Raw genomic sequence first — 19,256 nt, 5'->3', positions numbered from 1 at the left:
TGGTAGTTTGATAGGGATTATATTGAATCTGTAGATTGCTTTGGGTAGTACAGTCATTTCCACAATATTGATTCTTCTAACCCAAGAACATGGTATATTTCTCCATCTGTTTATGTCATCTTTGATTTCTTTCATCAATATTTTATAGTTTTCTGAGTACAAGCCTTTCGCCTCCTTAGGCAGGTTTATTCCTAAGTATTTTATTCTTTTTGTTGCAATGGTAAATGAGAGCATTTCCTTAATTTCTCTGATTTTTTGCTGTTGGTGTATAGGAATGCCAGAGATTTCTGTGCATTAATTTTGTATCCTGAAACCTTACCAAATTCATTGATTAGTTCTAGTAGTTTTCTGGTGGCACCTTTAGGATTTTCTATGTATACTATCGTGTCAGCAGCAAACAGTGACAGTTTTACTTCTTCTTTTCCAATTTGTATTACTTTTCTTTTTCTTCTCTGACTGCTGAGGCTAGGACTTCCAAACTATGTTGAATAAGAGTGGCGAGAGTGGACATCCTTGTCTTGTTCCTGATCTTAGTGGAAATGCTTTCAGTTTTTCACCACTGACTATGATGTTTGCTGTGGGTTTGTCATATATGGCCTTTACTATGTTGAGGGAGGTAGAGCCCATTTTCTGGAGAGTTTTTATCATAAACGGGTGTTGAATTTTGTCAAAAGCTTTTTCTGCATCTATTGAGATGATCATATGGTTTTTACTCCTTAACTTGTTAATGTGTTGTATTGATTTGCGTATACTGAACAATCCTTGAATCCCTGGGATAAATCCCAGTTGATCATGGTTTATGATCCTTTTAACGTGCTGTTGGATTCTGTTTGCTAGTATTTTGTTCAGGATTTTTGCATCTATGTTCATCAGTGATACTGATCTCTAATTTTCTTTTTTTGTGATATCTTTTTCTGGTTTGTGTATCAGGGTGATGGTGGCTTTGTAGAATGAATTTGGGAGTGTTTCTCCTCTGCAATTTTTTGGAAGAGTTTGAGAAGGACTGGTGTTAGCTCTTCTCTAAATGTTTGACAGAATTTGCCTGTGAAGCCATCTGGTACTGGACTTTTGTTTGCTGGAAGATTTTTAATTACAGTTTCAATTTAATTACTTGTGATAGGTCTGTTTATATTTTCTAATTCTTCCTGGTTCAGTCTTGGAAAATTGTACCTTTCCAAGACTTTGTCCATTTCTTTGTGGTTGTCCATTTTATTGGCATATAGTTGTTTGTAGTAGTCTCTTATCATCCTTTGTATTTCTGCAGTGTCAGTTGTGATTTCTCCCTTTTCATGTCTAATTTTATTGATTTGCATCCTCTCCCTTTTTTCCTTAATGAGTCTGGCTAAGGGTTTATCAATTTTGTTTATCTTCTCAAAGAACCAGCTTTTAGTTTTATTGATCTTTGCTACTGTTTTCTTCATTTCTGTTTCATTTAATTCTGCTCTGATCTTCATGATTTCTTTCCTTCTACTGACTTTGGGTTTCTTTGTTCTTCTTTCTCTAGTTGTTTTAAGTGTAGGGTTAGATTGCTTATTTGAGATTTTTCTTGTTTCTTGAGGCGAAACTGTATTGCTATAAACTTCCCTCTTAGAACTGCTTTTGCTGCGTCCCATAGGTTTTGGGTTGGCGTGTTTTCATTGTCATTTGTTTCTATGAATTTTTAAATTTCTTCAGTAATCTCTTGGTTATTTAGTAGTGCACTGTTTAGCCTCCATGTATTTGTGTTTCTTACAGTTTTTTTCCTTTAGTTGATTTCCAATCTTATAGCATTGTGGTCGGAAAAGATGCCTGATATGATTTCAATTTTCTTAAATTTTCCAAGGCTTGGTTTGTGACCCAAGATGTGATCTATCCTGGAGAATGTTCCATGTGCACTTTAGAAGAAAGTGTATTCTACCACTTTTGGGTGGAATGTTCTATAAACATCAATTAGATCTATCTGGTCTATTGTTTCATTTAAAGCTTGTGTTTCTTATTTTCTGTTTGGATGATCTGTCCATTGGTGCAAGTGGAGTGTTAAAGTCCCCTTCTATTATTGTGTTACTGTCGATTTCTCCGTTCATGGTTGTTAGCATTTGCCTTATGTATTGAGGTGCTCCTATGCTGGGTGCATAAACATTTGTAACTGTTATATCTTCTTCTTGGATTGATCCTTTGATTATTATGTAGTGTCCCTCCTTACCTCTTGTAACAGTCTTTATTTTAAAGTCTATTTTATCTGATACGAGTATTGCTACTCCAGTTTTCTTCTGATTTCCATTTGCATGGAATATCCTTTTCCATCCCTTCACTTTCAGTCTATATGTGTCCCTAGGTCTGAAGTGGGTCTCTTGCAGACAGCATATATATGGGTCTTGTTTTTGTATCCATTCAGCCAGTCTGTGTCTTTTGGTTGGCGTATTTAATCCATTTACGTTCAAGGTTATTATCAGTACCATGCTCCTATTACCATTTTCTTAATTGTTTTGGGTTTGTTTTTGTGGGTCTTTTTCTTCTCTTGTGTTTCCTGCTTAGAGAAGTTTCTTTAACATTTGTTGTAAAGCTGGTGTGGTGGTGTTGAATTCTCTTAGCTTTTGCTTGTCTGAAAAGCTTTTGACTTCTCCATTAAATCTGAATGAGATCCTTGCTGGGCAGAGTAATCTTGGTTGTAGGTTTTCCCTTTTATCCCTCTAAGTATATCCTGCCACTCCCTCCTGGCCTGGAGAGTTTCCGCTGAAAAATCAACTGGAACCTTATGGGGAGTCCTTTGTATGTTATTTTTTGTTTTTCCCTTGCTGCTTTTAATATTTTTTCTTTGAATTTAATTTTTGTTAGTTTGATTAATATGTGTCTTGGCGTTTTTCCTAGGGTTTATCCTGTACGGGACTCTCTGTGTTTCCTGGACTTGGGTGACTGTTTCCTTTCCCATGTTAGGGAAGTTTTCAACTATAATCTCTTCAAATATTTTCTCAGTCCCTTTCTTTTTCTCTTCTTCTTCTGGGATCCCTATAATTCAAATGTTGTTGCGTCTAGTGTTGTCCCAGAGTTCTCTGAGAATGTCTTCAATTCTTTTCATTCTTTTTTCTTTATTCTGCTACTTGGCAGTTACTTCCATTGTTTTGTCTTCCAGCTCACTTATTCGTTCTTCTACCTCAGTTGCTTTATTTTAAAGTCTATTTTATCTGATACGAGTATTGCTACTCCAGTTTTCTTCTGATTTCCATTTGCATGGAATATCCTTTTCCATCCCTTCACTTTCAGTCTATATGTGTCCCTAGGTCTGAAGTGGGTCTCTTGCAGACAGCATATATATGGGTCTTGTTTTTGTATCCATTCAGCCAGTCTGTGTCTTTTGGTTGGCGTATTTAATCCATTTACGTTCAAGGTTATTATCAGTACCATGCTCCTATTACCATTTTCTTAATTGTTTTGGGTTTGTTTTTGTGGGTCTTTTTCTTCTCTTGTGTTTCCTGCTTAGAGAAGTTTCTTTAACATTTGTTGTAAAGCTGGTGTGGTGGTGTTGAATTCTCTTAGCTTTTGCTTGTCTGAAAAGCTTTTGACTTCTCCATTAAATCTGAATGAGATCCTTGCTGGGCAGAGTAATCTTGGTTGTAGGTTTTCCCTTTTATCCCTCTAAGTATATCCTGCCACTCCCTCCTGGCCTGGAGAGTTTCCGCTGAAAAATCAACTGGAACCTTATGGGGAGTCCTTTGTATGTTATTTTTTGTTTTTCCCTTGCTGCTTTTAATATTTTTTCTTTGAATTTAATTTTTGTTAGTTTGATTAATATGTGTCTTGGCGTTTTTCCTAGGGTTTATCCTGTACGGGACTCTCTGTGTTTCCTGGACTTGGGTGACTGTTTCCTTTCCCATGTTAGGGAAGTTTTCAACTATAATCTCTTCAAATATTTTCTCAGTCCCTTTCTTTTTCTCTTCTTCTTCTGGGATCCCTATAATTCAAATGTTGTTGCGTCTAGTGTTGTCCCAGAGTTCTCTGAGAATGTCTTCAATTCTTTTCATTCTTTTTTCTTTATTCTGCTACTTGGCAGTTACTTCCATTGTTTTGTCTTCCAGCTCACTTATTCGTTCTTCTACCTCAGTTGTTCTGTTATTGATTCCTTCTAGTGTATTTTTCATTTCAGTTATTGTGTTGTTTATCTCTGTTTGTTTGGTCTTTAGTTCTTCTAGATCTTTGTTAAACATTTCTTGTATTTTCTCAATCTGTGCCTCCATTTTATTTCCAAGATTCTGGATCATCTTTACTATCGTTACTCTGAATTCTTTTTCAGGTAGATTGCATATTTTCTCTTCATTTATTTGGTCTTGTAGGTTTTTACCTTGCTCCTTCATCTGTGACATATTTTTTTGCCATCTCATTTTGGTTTTGGTTTTTCTTTTTACGAGTGGGACTGTGTTCTTGTCTTACTGGTTGTTTGGCCTGAGGCTTCCAACACTGGAGTTTGTAGGCTATTGGGTAGAGCTGGGTCTTGGTGCTGAGATGAGGAACTCCATGAGACCTCACTCCAATGAATATTCCCTGGGGTCTGGGGTTCTCTGTTAGTCCAGTGGTTCAGATTTGGAGCTCCCACCACAGGAGCTTTGGCCTGAACCCAGGCTTGTGAACCAAGATCCCGCAAGCCACCTAGGGCAAGGTTTGGGTGGTGGGTGGGACCTACAGGGCTGGAAAAGGCCCTGGGAGCTGGCGGGGGTGGGGGTGGGGCTTAGGCTCAAGGAACAAAGGGGTCCCAGGCATGCCCCCCACCCCTGGTCTCAGAGGGCAGGGGACCTCACCTGGGAGCCCAGCAGGCTCCCTGTGCCCGAGTGGGAGGGGTAATCGCCCTCCACTCCTCTCCCACTCCTCCTGGATGGCCCCTCCCGCCCGCCTCTCCTGATCTCCCCAGCCTCAGGGGCGCCGATCCTGTCTGGCCTCCACTTCTCCTCCCCCCTCAGTCCCCCTACATCCTACTGGTTCACTTTGGGGTTCCTCTCATCTCCTTGTGCATCAGAGTCCCCCACCAGTGGCACACAGGCACCCAAGTTGTGGGGAGACGCTAACTCCGCGTCTTCCCACACCACCATCTTGACTCCGCTGCTCCCCCATTCTTTCCATCCTGCAATCGTCGTCTTCCTCTGTTAAGTACCTATTTTTCCCTTTGCAAGTTACTAAGGAGAAAAGAGCTAATATTTATTGAGCATTCCAGATACTCAATAACGGTAGTTCCCTTGTTTTATTCTAACTCTCCTGCACAGCTCTCTACTGCTTGATTATTTGCCTCCCTCTTCCAACACCGTGGCTCTCCCAGGACAGGAAACTTTCCTTCTTCGACTCTGTACACCTGCTTTAGGACACCCAGAACCTATGGCTCTTAAACAATTTTTGATGAATGAACTTTATGAAAGAAGTATTTTCCTGATTTTACACACAAGGACACTGAAGTTCATGGAGGTCAAATAACTCTTCCCACACCTAATAAGAGGCAGAGCTGAATGCAAATCACAAATTCCCCAGCTCTTACTAATGAGTAACAGGAGGAGACGGACACTGATCCTTATAACACTGAGCTATGAGCCAGGCACCTTAGCAGAAGTGCTGACTTAGCACCTTCATGCCAGAGGGGTCTTCATTCATTTCAGGATCTCATTGTTTTCAAAGTAATGACTGCACTTTATTTCTGATCTAAGCAATAGTAGAACTGTCTACACTTAAATGGCTGGAGAGAGTTATCTTGCAGATTAATTTTAGTCCTACTGAGTCTGAAATGATGCAAATACAAACACAACACATAGATGGCACTTCTAAGTGGAAGGACATATTTGCTCATTCATTTATTTATCGGTATTCTTCAGCAATAGACAGCAGTTTCTTTTATGGGATTTCCAAAGTAATGACAATAAAAATAGGGACAAAACATAGAGCCAGGACATGAGAAGGCATAAAAGTCAAGGAGTAGGAAAAGGAAACGGGTCAATGGAGGAAGGATCGATTCAGAATAATAGAAGAACCCAAAGAGTGAAAAGTAATGGAAACTAAGGCAGGAGACCCTGTCAAAGAGAAAGGGTTGAAATAACTACCAAATACTGTTTACATTTGTCCAGAAGGACATCACTGGAAACTTCAGGGAGAACTGTTTCAGCAGTGCTATCAGCGAAAATATTCAGCAATCTCAAAACACTAGGCCTCCCAACGACACTACAAGCCCCTCACAACCAAGCAGGCTGAAGAGTGTGATTAAAGCCCTTTCTTTCTGTTTGGGGTGGTTAATAGTGGGTTTCTGAGACCATGAACGGCATCAATATGCTATAAAGCATTCACATAAAAATATATTCAACATTACCTATATACTTCAATTTACTGTCAGTTTTTAAATGACTTTTTTTTTTAATGGCACTTACCTCAAAACTAGTGACAGCCAGTTGGGATAAACCATCTACATATGGTCCCAAAACTTTATGCTCTCGAACTTTAAGAGACTGTCTACTCCTTTGAGAAAAAGGAAAAAGGAATGAATGAGTCAGACCCAACTTGAGCTTTTCTTTCTAAAAAGAAAGTACTTTTAAAAGTACTCAGAAACTAAGATTGCGATTTCAAAGGAATTTTTTTTTAACAATCAAAAAGTACTCTAAAAGCTATTTTATTTGGATTAGCAAAACAGCATTCCTTATGAGGAATGCCTTTTATACTCTGATTTCTATTTAAAGTAACGTACTATTTAAAAAATTCTATCTCTACTCCCAAACTAAACAGCCAGTATACAGAATACTACGTTAGGCCAACTTGCTTTAGTAGATGAACTTCAATTTCATGTGGGAGGAGGGAAAAAAAGGAAATGAAGCAAAGAACATGCCAGAATTGAATTTAACCTTCAGGCTATTCTATAAATAAGCATATTCTCAGTAAGTAATGTCTTAAGGTTTTGAGCAAGTAGTGAACAATATTAAAGTGTTTTAATTTACCTTTTCAGATCAGCAGCATTGATTTAAGCTGCTTCTGTGCTGACCATTTTATACAGAAAGTAATGTTATAGTATAGTAGTTGTTTGTAGTTACTGATATTTATCCTGTATTTAGAATTGGCTCTGCTGGTGAATACTTTAGGGCTCTTTTGAATTTTTAAATGGCAATCATGGTTTGGGACCCATTTGAAGAGCTTATCAATAGATAATTGAGATGAAAAGCAAAGCTATTATATATATTATAGCCATATTATATACGCCACCTTTTTCATCAGATACTAATCACTTTTCAAATCAAGAGTCAATGCTTGGCATCACTCAAGTGTGGAAAAAAGAAACTAAGAATGAGCACTTCCCAAAGTCTCGACACTGTTCCCTAAGAACCTCTCAGTTATCTCACTTAATCTTAATCTCACAATTCCACAAAGTAGGTTTTACTAACTTTATTTTAAGGATGAAGAATGCAATGTGACAACAAGCAATTCTGCTGTACTCTAAACAAGGGCAGACCAAGTGCACAGTTTCAAGAGAGCTGCTTTGATGCCCAAGGATTCAGAACTCGGCTCAGTCTGTTTGCACAACCAGAGATTCTTTAATGCTATTCATGAGCAAGAAAAAATAAATCTGCCACAGTATCAAGTGCTTCTGATGGTGTCTAACATCTGGGATTCTTGTACACTGCTGGTGGGAGTGTAAACTGGTACAGCCATTTCGGAAAACAGGTTTGCTGTACCAAAGTCGAAGTTGTAGCTTCTGACCCACAATTCCACTTCTAGATATATTTCCCTAGAAACTCCTGCATTTGTACACCAGGGGGAATGTACAAGAATGCTCAGAGCAGCACAGCAGTAGTAAAAAGTGGAAACCACACAAATGACAGGAGATCGAATAAATAAATTATGGTATAATTATACAATGGAATACCAAAGAGCAGTAAAAATTAATGTTATTACTTCATATATCAGAACGAATGAATCACTGAGGGGAAAAGTAGCAAGTCACCAAAGGACACATGTATTATGACGCCACTTACACACAGTTAAAAATTGTGCAAAATTATGTGTAAACTCTTAAAGAGGAGGAAGATAATGAGAAACATAAAACTCGTAATAGTAAAAAAAAAAAAAATTCGTAATAGTAGGAATGGTAGGAGTTGAAATAGTACCAAAGAGGAGCATACAGGTGGCTTCAAAAATATCAGTCATGTTCCATTTATTAAGCCAAACGGTGAGTAGGACAGTCATTGATTTTATTATTCTTTAAACCTTACATATATTGTAAATGTTCTTTCATATGCATTCAACAGTTAATAAGTAAAACTATTTCTGATGATTGGGTCACTTCCTTTCCATCCATAATTTTTATCTTATGCCTCTAATTATACCCTTGATTATACAGCTGCTACAAACATTTAAAAATATATTCATCATGTTATGTAAAAAATTCAGGATATTGAATTATATTTAGAGAATCACCTAAACACGCATACCACACATCCACCCCATAGATTTGAAACACAGGATCAAAATGCACCAAAGTGTTAACAGCAGTTATTTTTGAGTGATGGAATTATAGGTCATTTTTAGTTCTTCTTACATTTACCTACTTTCTAAATTTTTATATATATTATTTTTAAATCAATAAAAGTTTTAATTAATAAAAAGGTAAATGGTCCTCTCCTTCCTCTATGAAACAAACTCATCTGGTTTTTATCACCTAGTTTTTTAAAAATACAGATGCCTGGGTTTCTCCCTGGGTCTACTGAATCATAGGCGCTAGAGCGGGGGCTCAGGCCAGTGTATCCTTAAAAAGCCTCCCAAGTGATTCCAGTGTACGTCCCTGGAAAAGAATGACTTGCTTAGGCTGGGTCATTTGAAACCTTCAACCACTTTGCCTCCAATTTAGAGGTGCTACTTTCCAACATAAATGGAAGGACCAATGTGTCATTTTAAACTCAATTTTTATGAATAAACCATAGTGGCAAAAATAACAAAATAGTAAAAACATCCTTTTAAATGGCATATGTAAGCAACTTTATGCACGAATATAGGATAAACTATGAATACTAGATATACCAACAGGCTTCGAGAAGCTGATGATTTCTCAGTAAATGAACTGAAACTAGAGTACCAACCAAGGGCACAAATACATATACTCACCTGCAACTTTAACTTCAGGATCACTTAAAATTATTACCCCTACTACAAGGTTAATTTCAACCACTAACTTACCCTTTGGGGTCTAAAAGATCCCGAACTTTCTCATTATAAATTTCCATATAGGACACTTCAACTTTAAAGGTCTGTGACTCATTTTGCTCCAGAGAGATCCTTTGAAATAAAGCACAGCAGAGCCTTGGAATGAGGCCCCGCTGCTCAGCATTGCCCATCATGGAGAAGGATTTTCCTGAGCCTGGAGAAGGGCAAGCAGAAAGAAAGGAGGATGGAAGAGGAAGCAAACTGTAATGCTTCAATGACACAAGTGTTTCATACACAGCAGCCAAGGGCACAAGGCAGAAGTAGACAATTTGGCCCCCAAAGGCCAGTCCCTTGGACACCAAGGCTACTATTCTTTCTATTATACTCACGGCCTGCAGTTTGACTTTCACTGTGAGACCCAGAGGGCACCTCTCTTACAGATGGATACGTACAAATGTAAGCACTACAAATATGTGATCTTTAAAAGTACACATGGTAAATATCAAATATCACCATCAAGTAACATTAACAGTATTTTACCCACAAAACATCAATATTTCACATTTGTGAAAGTGCTCTGATATATATTCCCCTAATTGCCCTGTGATGTGACAATAGGCAGTATCGTTATGATTTATTGATTTATTCCAACTTTATAACTGAAATGATGGTGGCTCAGAGGGCTAATGGCTGAGCCACTAGCCTGTTTTTGTTTAATATCCTGGTGAAGTCCTCTAGATGATACTAAGAAGACGATACTAAGAGTTTTTCTACAGTTTTTCACTATAACATTTATACCGAGAAACTGGTAATTATTTTCCTAGTTCAAATACAGGTTAAAACTATAATTTAGGAAAATGACACTTAAAGTTTAAAACTAGCTTTGCTCATTAACACTAAAATTACTCAGTTACCACAACTGTCAAACCTTCAAAATGAAGATTACTTTTGATCATCTAATTCAGCCAAACCCGTGAAGTCAGAAGCATTTTTCTATGGTTTCCCAAAGTGTTTTCTACATCTGTGTTTTAAGAAATGCACATTTAATATCACGGACTGTAAGTGGCTACTTACCTGTCTGTCCATATGCAAAAATGCAAGCATTATACCCCTGAAAGGCTTTCTCAAGAATTCCTTCCCCAAGGCACTTGAAAACCACTTCTTGACCTAAAAAACAAAACAAACAAAAAAACTAAAAAGACTGATTTTTCTTGACATATTTGTAGTAATAACCGAGCCCCAGTCATTAACACATTCTCTCAATCCAAAAAGATGTTAAGTGTATTGCATATCTACTATGTGTAGGGCTGTGGATTAAAGAACTTATTGTATACAATTTTGCTTATCTACTCTCCTACACTATAGCTCAGTACCTGGATCAGTTTATGATTCTACCCACTGTTTCCCTCTAAGACATTTCTCTAGGCATTCAAGTTTCCTGTCCATTGTCTGTGGGCCGTATGGAAGCATCATTTGAATTTGGTTTAGTTTCTTTTCCTGAGTTAGTATGAAAGTGTCATTCAACACAAAGTGTCTTATCTCCCCATCTGGATTCTGAGCTTCTGATGAGCAGGAACCTCATCATCCACATCTTGGTATGTGTGTGCACCTCTGCCCCTAGCACGGTGCTAAGAACGTGCCAGATGCTGAGCAACTGTTCACTGCTGGTGGAGGGGATGTGCTGAGCACAGGCACCTCTCACCTGTGTTCCCAGCAGGGATTTGGGGACAGGTTCCTGTCTGTGAGCCTGTCTACAGCTCACTGTGGCTCTTGGGGGAGTTCTGTCATGTACCATCTATACTACGGTAGTGCCCAGCTAAGGATTAAGGTGTGAAAATCTTTTTAAACACTTAACAAGGCATTTACCACCCTTTGAAATTGGTGCCTTTCTAACATTCAGTCCCTACCATTAAGACAATTAAAGTGATTTTCTCCTTCCTCTGTGCAGAAACTACTGCTTTAAGTACCTCTTTCCTCTACTGGAATGAGAAGCCCCTGATTGATGTCAGACTATAATCTGTTTATCTTTGTAATCCTAGTGCCTAGTACAAAATGCTTAATAAATGTTTGTCCAAGAATGAGTCAGTTTAATCTTTTTATCCAAATGACAATTCCTTTTACGTTTGCAAATACAGCAATAGAACATAAGCTTTTGGGTATATGTTTTTCTTTGATGCATCTGATTTTAGCAGTCTCTTGTTATATTATGACATATCATGGTTGCAGAATGGAACTCTTAAAAGTGAAACAAGTAATAATATTTCCGGGCTTGCCTGGTGGCGCAGTGGTTAAGAATCCGCCTGCCAATACAGGGGACAAGGGTTCGAGCCCTGGTCTGGGAAGATCCCACATGCCGCAGAGCAACTAAGCCCGTGCACCACAACTACTGAGCCCGCACTCTACAGCCCACGAGCCACAACTACTGAGTCCATGTGCCACAACTACTGAAGCCCGTGCACCTAGAGCCCGTGCTCCGCAAGAGAAGCCACCGCAATGAGAGGCCTGTGTACCGCAACAAAGAGTAGCCCCCCTGCTCGCTGCAACTGAAAAGAAAGCCCAGGCTCAGCAACGAAGACCCAACACAGCCAAAAATAAATTAATTAATCAATTAATTTAAAAGAAAAAGAAATAATATTTCCAATCATTAGGTTGGCAAAAAAAAAAAAAAAAAAAAACCTTGACAGTATCAAATATAGCTGGATTGAAGAAATAGGTATTTTCATAAGCTGCTGGTGGGAGAATAAACAAATGCAGCCGTTCCAAGGAAAACCTCACAGCACCAAGAAAAAGGAATATGCCCAGGCTCTCTGACCCACTGTGAGGCATCCCTAGAGACCCACTCCCACAAGAGACCCCTGTAAAAGGATGTTCATGGCAGCATTATTTATAATACTGAAAGCTGGAATCAAGTTAAATGCCCATTAGTAAGGGAGTAGATAAGTAAAATGTATTTTATATGATGGAATATTACACACCATGTTTAAAAAAACAAGCAAAACAAATCTATGTGTGTAAACAATGTAGAATTCAGAAACATTGCTGAGTTTAAAAAAAAGTCATGTTCAGACTGTACATATAATGTAAAAATTTATGTCAAATAGTATGTGTAATATCTTTGTGTGCTAAAGTAAAAAAAGAAAAAACTGGATCAGAAGAAAATATACCAAATTTATATAACCTTATTTCTCAACTATGGACTTCTACTGAAGAGGCATTTAAAACATGTTAGTGGAATATGTGGATTTTTTTAAAACGGTATAACTGTAAGAGGCTTCCTAAAAATACGGTTTGTTGTGAAGACTACCTAAAGATGTGTGTGTATGTGCACACACACATAAACTCGGAGGATAATAAAGTATTGTCAAAATTCTTATCCACTGAAGACACACTTTCAAAAATGCTTTTATGTGGTGGGAATGTAAACTGGTATAGCCACTACGGAGAACAGTATGGAGGTTCCTTAAAAAAACTAAAAACAGAACTACCATATGACCCAGCAATCCCACTCCTGGGCATATACCCAGAGAAACCATAATTCGAAAAGATGCATCACAATATTCACTGCAGCACTATTTACAATAGCCAGGACATGGAAGCAACCTAAATATCTATCAACAAAAGAATGGATAAAGAAGATGTGGTACATATATACGATGGAATATTACTCAGCCATAAAAAAGAACAAAATAATGCCATTTGCAGCAACATGGATGGACCTAGAGATTGTCATACTGAGTGAAGTAAGTCAGACACAGAAAGACAAATATCATATGATTATCACTTATATGTGGAATCTAGAAAAGGGGGTATAAATGAACTTATTTACAAAACAGAAGTAGAGTCACAGATGTAGAAAACAAACTTATGGTTACCAGGGGATAAAGCGGGGTGAGGGATAAATAGGGAGACTGGAACTGACATATACACACTACAATATATAAAATAGATAACTAATAAGAACCTGTTGTATAGCACAGGGAACTCAACTCAATACTCTGTAGTAACCTATATGGGAAAGGAATCTGAAAAAGAATAGATATATGTATACGTATAACTGAATCACTTTGCTGTACACCTGAAACTAATACAACATTGTAAATCAACTAAGTCCAATAAAAAGATGCTTTTATGTTATAGTTAAGTATGATAGAATCTTGTGCTAAGAAAATATCTGACCCATCCTGTTGCTGATCTTTCATACACATCGATATTCTTTTCTCACGTGTTTTCCAAAGGACCTTCCTTATTCCACGTGTATTCCCAAGGCCTATGCCAAAACACAGGCTTAAATCTGGACCTAAGCCCTGTAGTGCAGAAGATGGGGAATTAAACACAGCCTGTGCTCAGGCCTGTGAGAATTGATGGTGGTCCTCAGCCAGGACCCAAGTGCCATCAAAGGAATTGAAAAAGCACCGCTTTCTTGGCACAAACAGATGAATGGAGCAATCTCGTTTGATCTTCCACACTGGTTAACCAGCCCCCATAAAGGGAGTAGGGTGAGGATGGGGACAAGATGCTTTAAGACTTGGCTAGGTCCAACATCCTGACTGTAATTCATGATTTTGATTCATATTTAGTAACTTGGAAAAAAGCAAGAGCTTGAGTTGATGAAAGGACTCAACTGCAGAGAAGCACTGTGGTCAAAGAGCTTTTCACCCTGGCTTCACAGAGCCTGAAGTCATTAACCAATCAAGGATTTATATCTGTTCTTTTATCAGGTAGTGAAATGGATTACTTTCTGGTTTCTGCTTCTGATGCTGAGTAGGCTGGAATTATGAGGAATTATTATCTCAATGTTTTTGCAAGGGCAAATCACAAGTCTTCTTTTTCCTTGGTAGGAATCATCTTTTAAAACCAAAGATCATTAACTGAAAAAAACAAGAATGAATGCTATAGGGCTACGTGAAATAGGTTTATGATGTGTCAGGTGAAAAAACCAACACCACCACCAGCCAGGGTGTGCATACTAAAATTGCACTAAAAACAAAAAATGATCAAAGAATGCTCCAGGATATAAAAAATACAAGAATGAATTTCAGCTTGGCCTATTTCCAAATTATTGCAGATACTAAATAGGATACGAATTAACCTATTTAACTTGTATACTTTTATTATTTATGCTGCTAAGAAGAAAAAAAGTATTTTTTTGTCAACTGCCCCGTTTGCAGTGCACTTTCCATATTCTGTACTGCTGAATCCTTGAAATACCTTGATATGGACTGTGATCAATAAGGAGATGGGGTGGTGGTGAGGGCAGCACTCTGAAAGAGTAAGTCATTTGCCCAAGATGGGGCCACCAGCGAGTGGCAGGGCCTGTGGGTGTTGACTCCCAGATGGACTGAGGCCCATCCATAATCAGTGACTCAGGCTTCATGACACTGGGAATCAGTTATTCCTACCTCTGGTCTCCGTGGTTGTTGTTTGTTTTTAAAACAAACTCCCAGAACTCAACACACTGTAGTAGTTTTTTTTTTTCCCCATGTCTGTCTCTACCACTGAATTGTGAACTCCTTTGAAAACAGGAGCTGTTGCATCTTAGCAGAGTACCTGGCACACAGTACACACTCTTATTTACTGAATTGTTCTGGTGACACTACTGTTTTTAGACTAATGTGTATTTAATTGGGCGTCCCTTTCCTCATTAGTGATGACGGAGGCATCAAAATATTGTTGGTTGAACTTAAAAAGTTAATTGTAGGGTTTACACTTTGGTTAAAGTATGGCTGTTTTTGAAATTCTAATGAGCCCCTCAAGATTACAAGTCTTGGGCTTCCCTGGTGGCGCAGTGGTTGAGAGTCCGCCTGCCGATGCAGGGGACACGGGTTCGTGCCCCGTTCTGGGAAGATCCCACATGCCGCAGAGCGGCTAGGCCCGTGAGCCATGGCCGCTGAGCCTGCGCGTCCGGAGCCTGTGCTCCGCAACGGGAGAGGCCACAACAGTGAGAGGCCCGGGGACCGAAAAAAAAAAAAAAAAAAAAAAAAAAAAAAAAAAAAAAGATTACAAGTCTTTGTTAAATAAGGCCCTGGGGTGTGAACAGACGTGTCAACATAATATGTAACAACTAATCGAATAATTTTGATAAAAATTACAGATTACACTTTTACTGACACCCATAGTTACCTCCTAGACATTGAAACAAAATATATGACTGAAAAAATAAACCAGTCTCTTTGATTTCCACTAAATGTACAAATATGCTTTCCAAAAAGTCAAGTTCTTTTAGTTTGATATTTACGGTTACATTTGACAGACAGAATATAATTGAGATTTACTGTATTTAATAAAGTTTTAGTTATAACTAGGAAAGGAAAACATTCTGGGAAACACAAAATGGAATATGAAAAAGTAGAAAACAATTATACTGTGTTTCTGGAAAGAATTTTTCTCCTTTCCATCCTTAAATAGCTATCCCAAAACACAATTTATAAAAGGGAAAATACAAAGAATTATATTGTAAAGTTCATGTATTTTTACAAATCTAAGCAAGACTGGATTCTAGAGAGAATGGAATCCATTTTGTCTACAACTTCATGTCTCAAGGGAAATTTATTATCTTTTAAGAAATAATGAATACTTTCCCACCCCTACAAAGATTCATCAACATTAACATTTTTTAATAGCTCTGCTTAATTTCCACTGTATACTTAACATGCAATTTATTAACTGATACAACCTATTATAGATACTTAGATTATTTCCTTTTTCTTTTTTTCTGCAATATTTATTCTTACACATTTATTTTTGTACACTTTTCTATTGACTTTATTAGGCAAAACTCCAAAAAAAATCAAATTACTAACTCTCCTAGCAATGCATGAATCTTTTTTCTACACCTTCAACAACACTGGCTATTATCATTCTTCCTTGGCTTTGACTAACAGAAAAAAAAAAAAAGCCTTTTGTTTTGTTAAATTTAAATTTTCCTTTCCTTAGGTTATTGTCCATTTGTATTTACTCTTCAGTAAATTGACTATTTGGGTGCTATGTTTATTTTTATAAATCAATTGATTTAGTAATTGATAAAGTATCAATTTTAAAATATCCATCATATATTAAGGATATTAACCTTTGGTCTATTATATATTGTACATATTTTTCCCCAATCTGGCATTTACCTTTCAGTCTTATGTTGTTCTTTGTCATACAAAAGCTTTTGGTCTTTCATATTCAAATCTCTCACCTTTTCCTTTATGATTTTCATCTATATGGTGTATGTTATGCTTCCAAAATCTTTCTGGATTATTATTACCCCAAATTACATGGTTATTCAACCATTATTTTCTTCTAGTTTTGTTTTTGTTTTTTCCAGTTTTATATCCAAATCTGAATTCTACTTCTTATCAGCTATGTAACCTTGGGCAAGATCTCCTTCACTAGTAAAACAGGAATAATAGTTACTCTCTTACTGGGTTGCTGGTATGATTAGATAAGGCAGTACAGTAAAGCACTCGCCATAGTGCGTGGCCATTAAAAGTCTAGAATATATTTTAGCTAATATCCATAATTAATACCATCTCTTAAATCTCTAATCAACTATAATTAATTTTGGTGCAGAAAAGGAGGTAATCATCTAATTATTTTTCCTTCAATAGTTCCTCTATCTTTGCAACAATTCTGTGAGGCAATCCAATTTTAAAGATAAAAGACACTTACTCTTAGAAAAAAAAATTAAAGGAATCATTTATTGCTATTTCTCTAGCACCTCTAGTGGTCCCACTTTTAAAATTCCGCTGACCAAATGTAATGGTGGTATACTCACACGTGACAGAAAGAAGGGGGTGTGTGAATGTGTGTGTATGTGTAGGGGGCTCATGATGAGTTCAGGAAGAAGGAACAGTATCATTAATTATTATCTGGGCCAGAATGTGCCAACCCATGCTGTCCAGTGGAGGAAAAATATTTACCATTTTTTTATAACATTAAAATATCTCAGAAAGGTAGAGGGAAAAAAACAACTAAATAAATCATTATCAATAAAACTGAATGCAAACAGACTCTATAAAGCTCCCCTTATTTTTTTATTCTGGTGCCTGTGTAGCTCTATGAATCCCTGGCTGGGGTTATACTTAATCAGTTCTTTGGTTTGGTGACTTTCAGCCACCACTGGTAAAACAAACGATTATTTAAAAAAAGCAAAGACGGTCAACCAAAGCCTAAAAGTGCCCTGTAGACTCTATACAGTCTTCTGTCCTCCTCAGCATAACCAGTTTTCCACGAAACATGAACAGTGGCTACACTTCACTCTGTGATGGACAGAAAATATTAACCATCAAAGACCCTTATACAGTCTATTAAGTAGAGTCTGGTTTATCCAAAAGACTGAAGGTGTTTTTGTTTGTTTCTTTTTACTTTGTGCCTTTTTATTTTTTAAACACAGCAGTCCCTTTTTTCAGCATAGAAAAAAAGCAATTTGTCAACTGCTTTTAGAAGCTTAGTTCACACACACACATAAAAAGAGCTATTTATGCTGGATAGTGGGAATCAGGGAATCCATAAAAGATGCACTATCCCTACCCTAAATGTTTCCTGACTCCAGTTCACACTCAAACGGAACGAAGTGCCACTTGTCTAGGGAAATATGTACCAGCCCAGAAGGGAAACAGAAGGGCAAGTTCAGAAGTCCTGAGGGAAGCAAGAGGACCTATGAGAATCTGTTTCTATCCCAGACAAAACACACAAAGGCACAACACAGTCCAACCCAAGAGCCTGTGACTTTTCCGCAGGACCCCTGCCAGAGAGGAGATGGCCACTCTATCTGGCTTTGACTAACAGAAAAAAAAAAAAGCCTTTTGTTTTGTTAAATTTAAACTTTCCTTTCCTTAGGTTATTGTCCATCTGTATTTACTCTTCAGTAAATTGACTATTTGGGTGCTATGTTTATTTTTATAAATCAATCGGTTTAGTAATTGATTAAGTATCAATTTTAAAATATTCATCATATATTAAGGATATTAACCTTTGGTCTATTATATATTGTACATATTTTTCCCCAATCTGTCATTCACCTTTCAGTCTTGTGTTGTTCTTTGTCATACAAAAGCTTTTGGTCTTTCATATTCAAATCTCTCATCTTTTCCTTTATGATTTTCATCTTTATGGTGTATGTTATGCTTCCAAAATCTTTCTGGAAGCTACAGAAGTCAGCTCCACATGCCTGGCACAGGGAATCCACAGGGCAAACCTGACCTCACTTGTTCATAACCATGATCAAGATGCCAATTTCCTCTGTGGGGTTTATGATTAGACTCCTATAGCTGTGTGGACAAGTCTTAAAACCCAGGCATGCCCAAAGCAACCACAACACAATGTCAGAACAGTAGAGAAGGTTCCTGTATGGAATTTCTGCATGCAAAGTCACAGACCTGACCCACCCAACCCTGAGTCACACATGATACAGCTCTCTGTAAAGCTAACACCCTGAGTCTCCACACTTGTGCGTAACCTGTCCCTCCTGGGAATAGCAGCAATGGCCTCAAAGCTATCAGGCATGTGCACTGGGAGCTGAGTAACCAAGGTAATTCTCTCACTGCAGCAGGGCTCTGATAGCAAAGCACAGAAGAAGAGAAACTAGGGATGGGAGGGAAAGTGCATACCATGCATATGCTGACACTTGACTGCTTACGAGGAACAGGGTGAAACATCACAGTGGGCTATGCTCTAGGAAATGGGAGAACAGAATAAGAGGGCATAACCTTGTTTAATTCACAATCTGCATGAACCAAGGCAGTCTCACATAGATCATGGCTGACCAAAGCACTAAATATGGAGATACAAGGCTGGACGTGACATGTGCACAGAATATTTCTAAGGTAGTGGAGTGGAAGAGCAGCCGGGATTTTAACACGATTCTATCATTTTAAACAGAATCCCCAGTTTTCCTTCTTTTCCCCATCTCTTTTTTCACTGGAGTTAAGAGTGAAAAAAAAATGGTTAAGCTCAATATTTATGATCTGGAGTTCATGGGCATGCACGTCTGTGAGGGTGTTTTTCTACTCCTAACCAGGCTGACAGCACTAGCGACTGTGATGAGTCTGGACTTGGCAGGTGGCCCAGCTCTAAATCCGAGCACCTGGACAGTGCAAGGCCAGTCAGGCACCTCACACATACCTGAAAGGGTGAGGAATGCC

General features: G+C 38.0%; 1 protein-coding gene across 1 annotated transcript in view; it reads right to left on the bottom strand.

Moving 5' to 3' along the window:
• KIF13A (kinesin family member 13A) overlaps positions 1-19,256 on the bottom strand; it is a 216,818-nt gene that overhangs the window by 73,738 nt on the left and 123,824 nt on the right. Inside the window, exons 4-6 of the mRNA XM_007461260.1 lie at positions 10,204-10,296; positions 9,163-9,343; positions 6,372-6,459 (exon numbers count right to left, since the gene is read on the bottom strand). Coding sequence (XP_007461322.1) covers positions 6,372-6,459; positions 9,163-9,343; positions 10,204-10,296 — 362 coding nt within the window. The remainder of the gene's footprint in view (positions 1-6,371; positions 6,460-9,162; positions 9,344-10,203; positions 10,297-19,256) is intronic.

The sequence above is a fragment of the Lipotes vexillifer genome, unplaced genomic scaffold (genome assembly GCF_000442215.2).
Source record: "Lipotes vexillifer unplaced genomic scaffold, Lipotes_vexillifer_v1.1 scaffold863, whole genome shotgun sequence".
NCBI lineage: Eukaryota > Metazoa > Chordata > Mammalia > Artiodactyla > Lipotidae > Lipotes > Lipotes vexillifer.
This window is presented reverse-complemented; position numbering and strand designations above follow the sequence as displayed.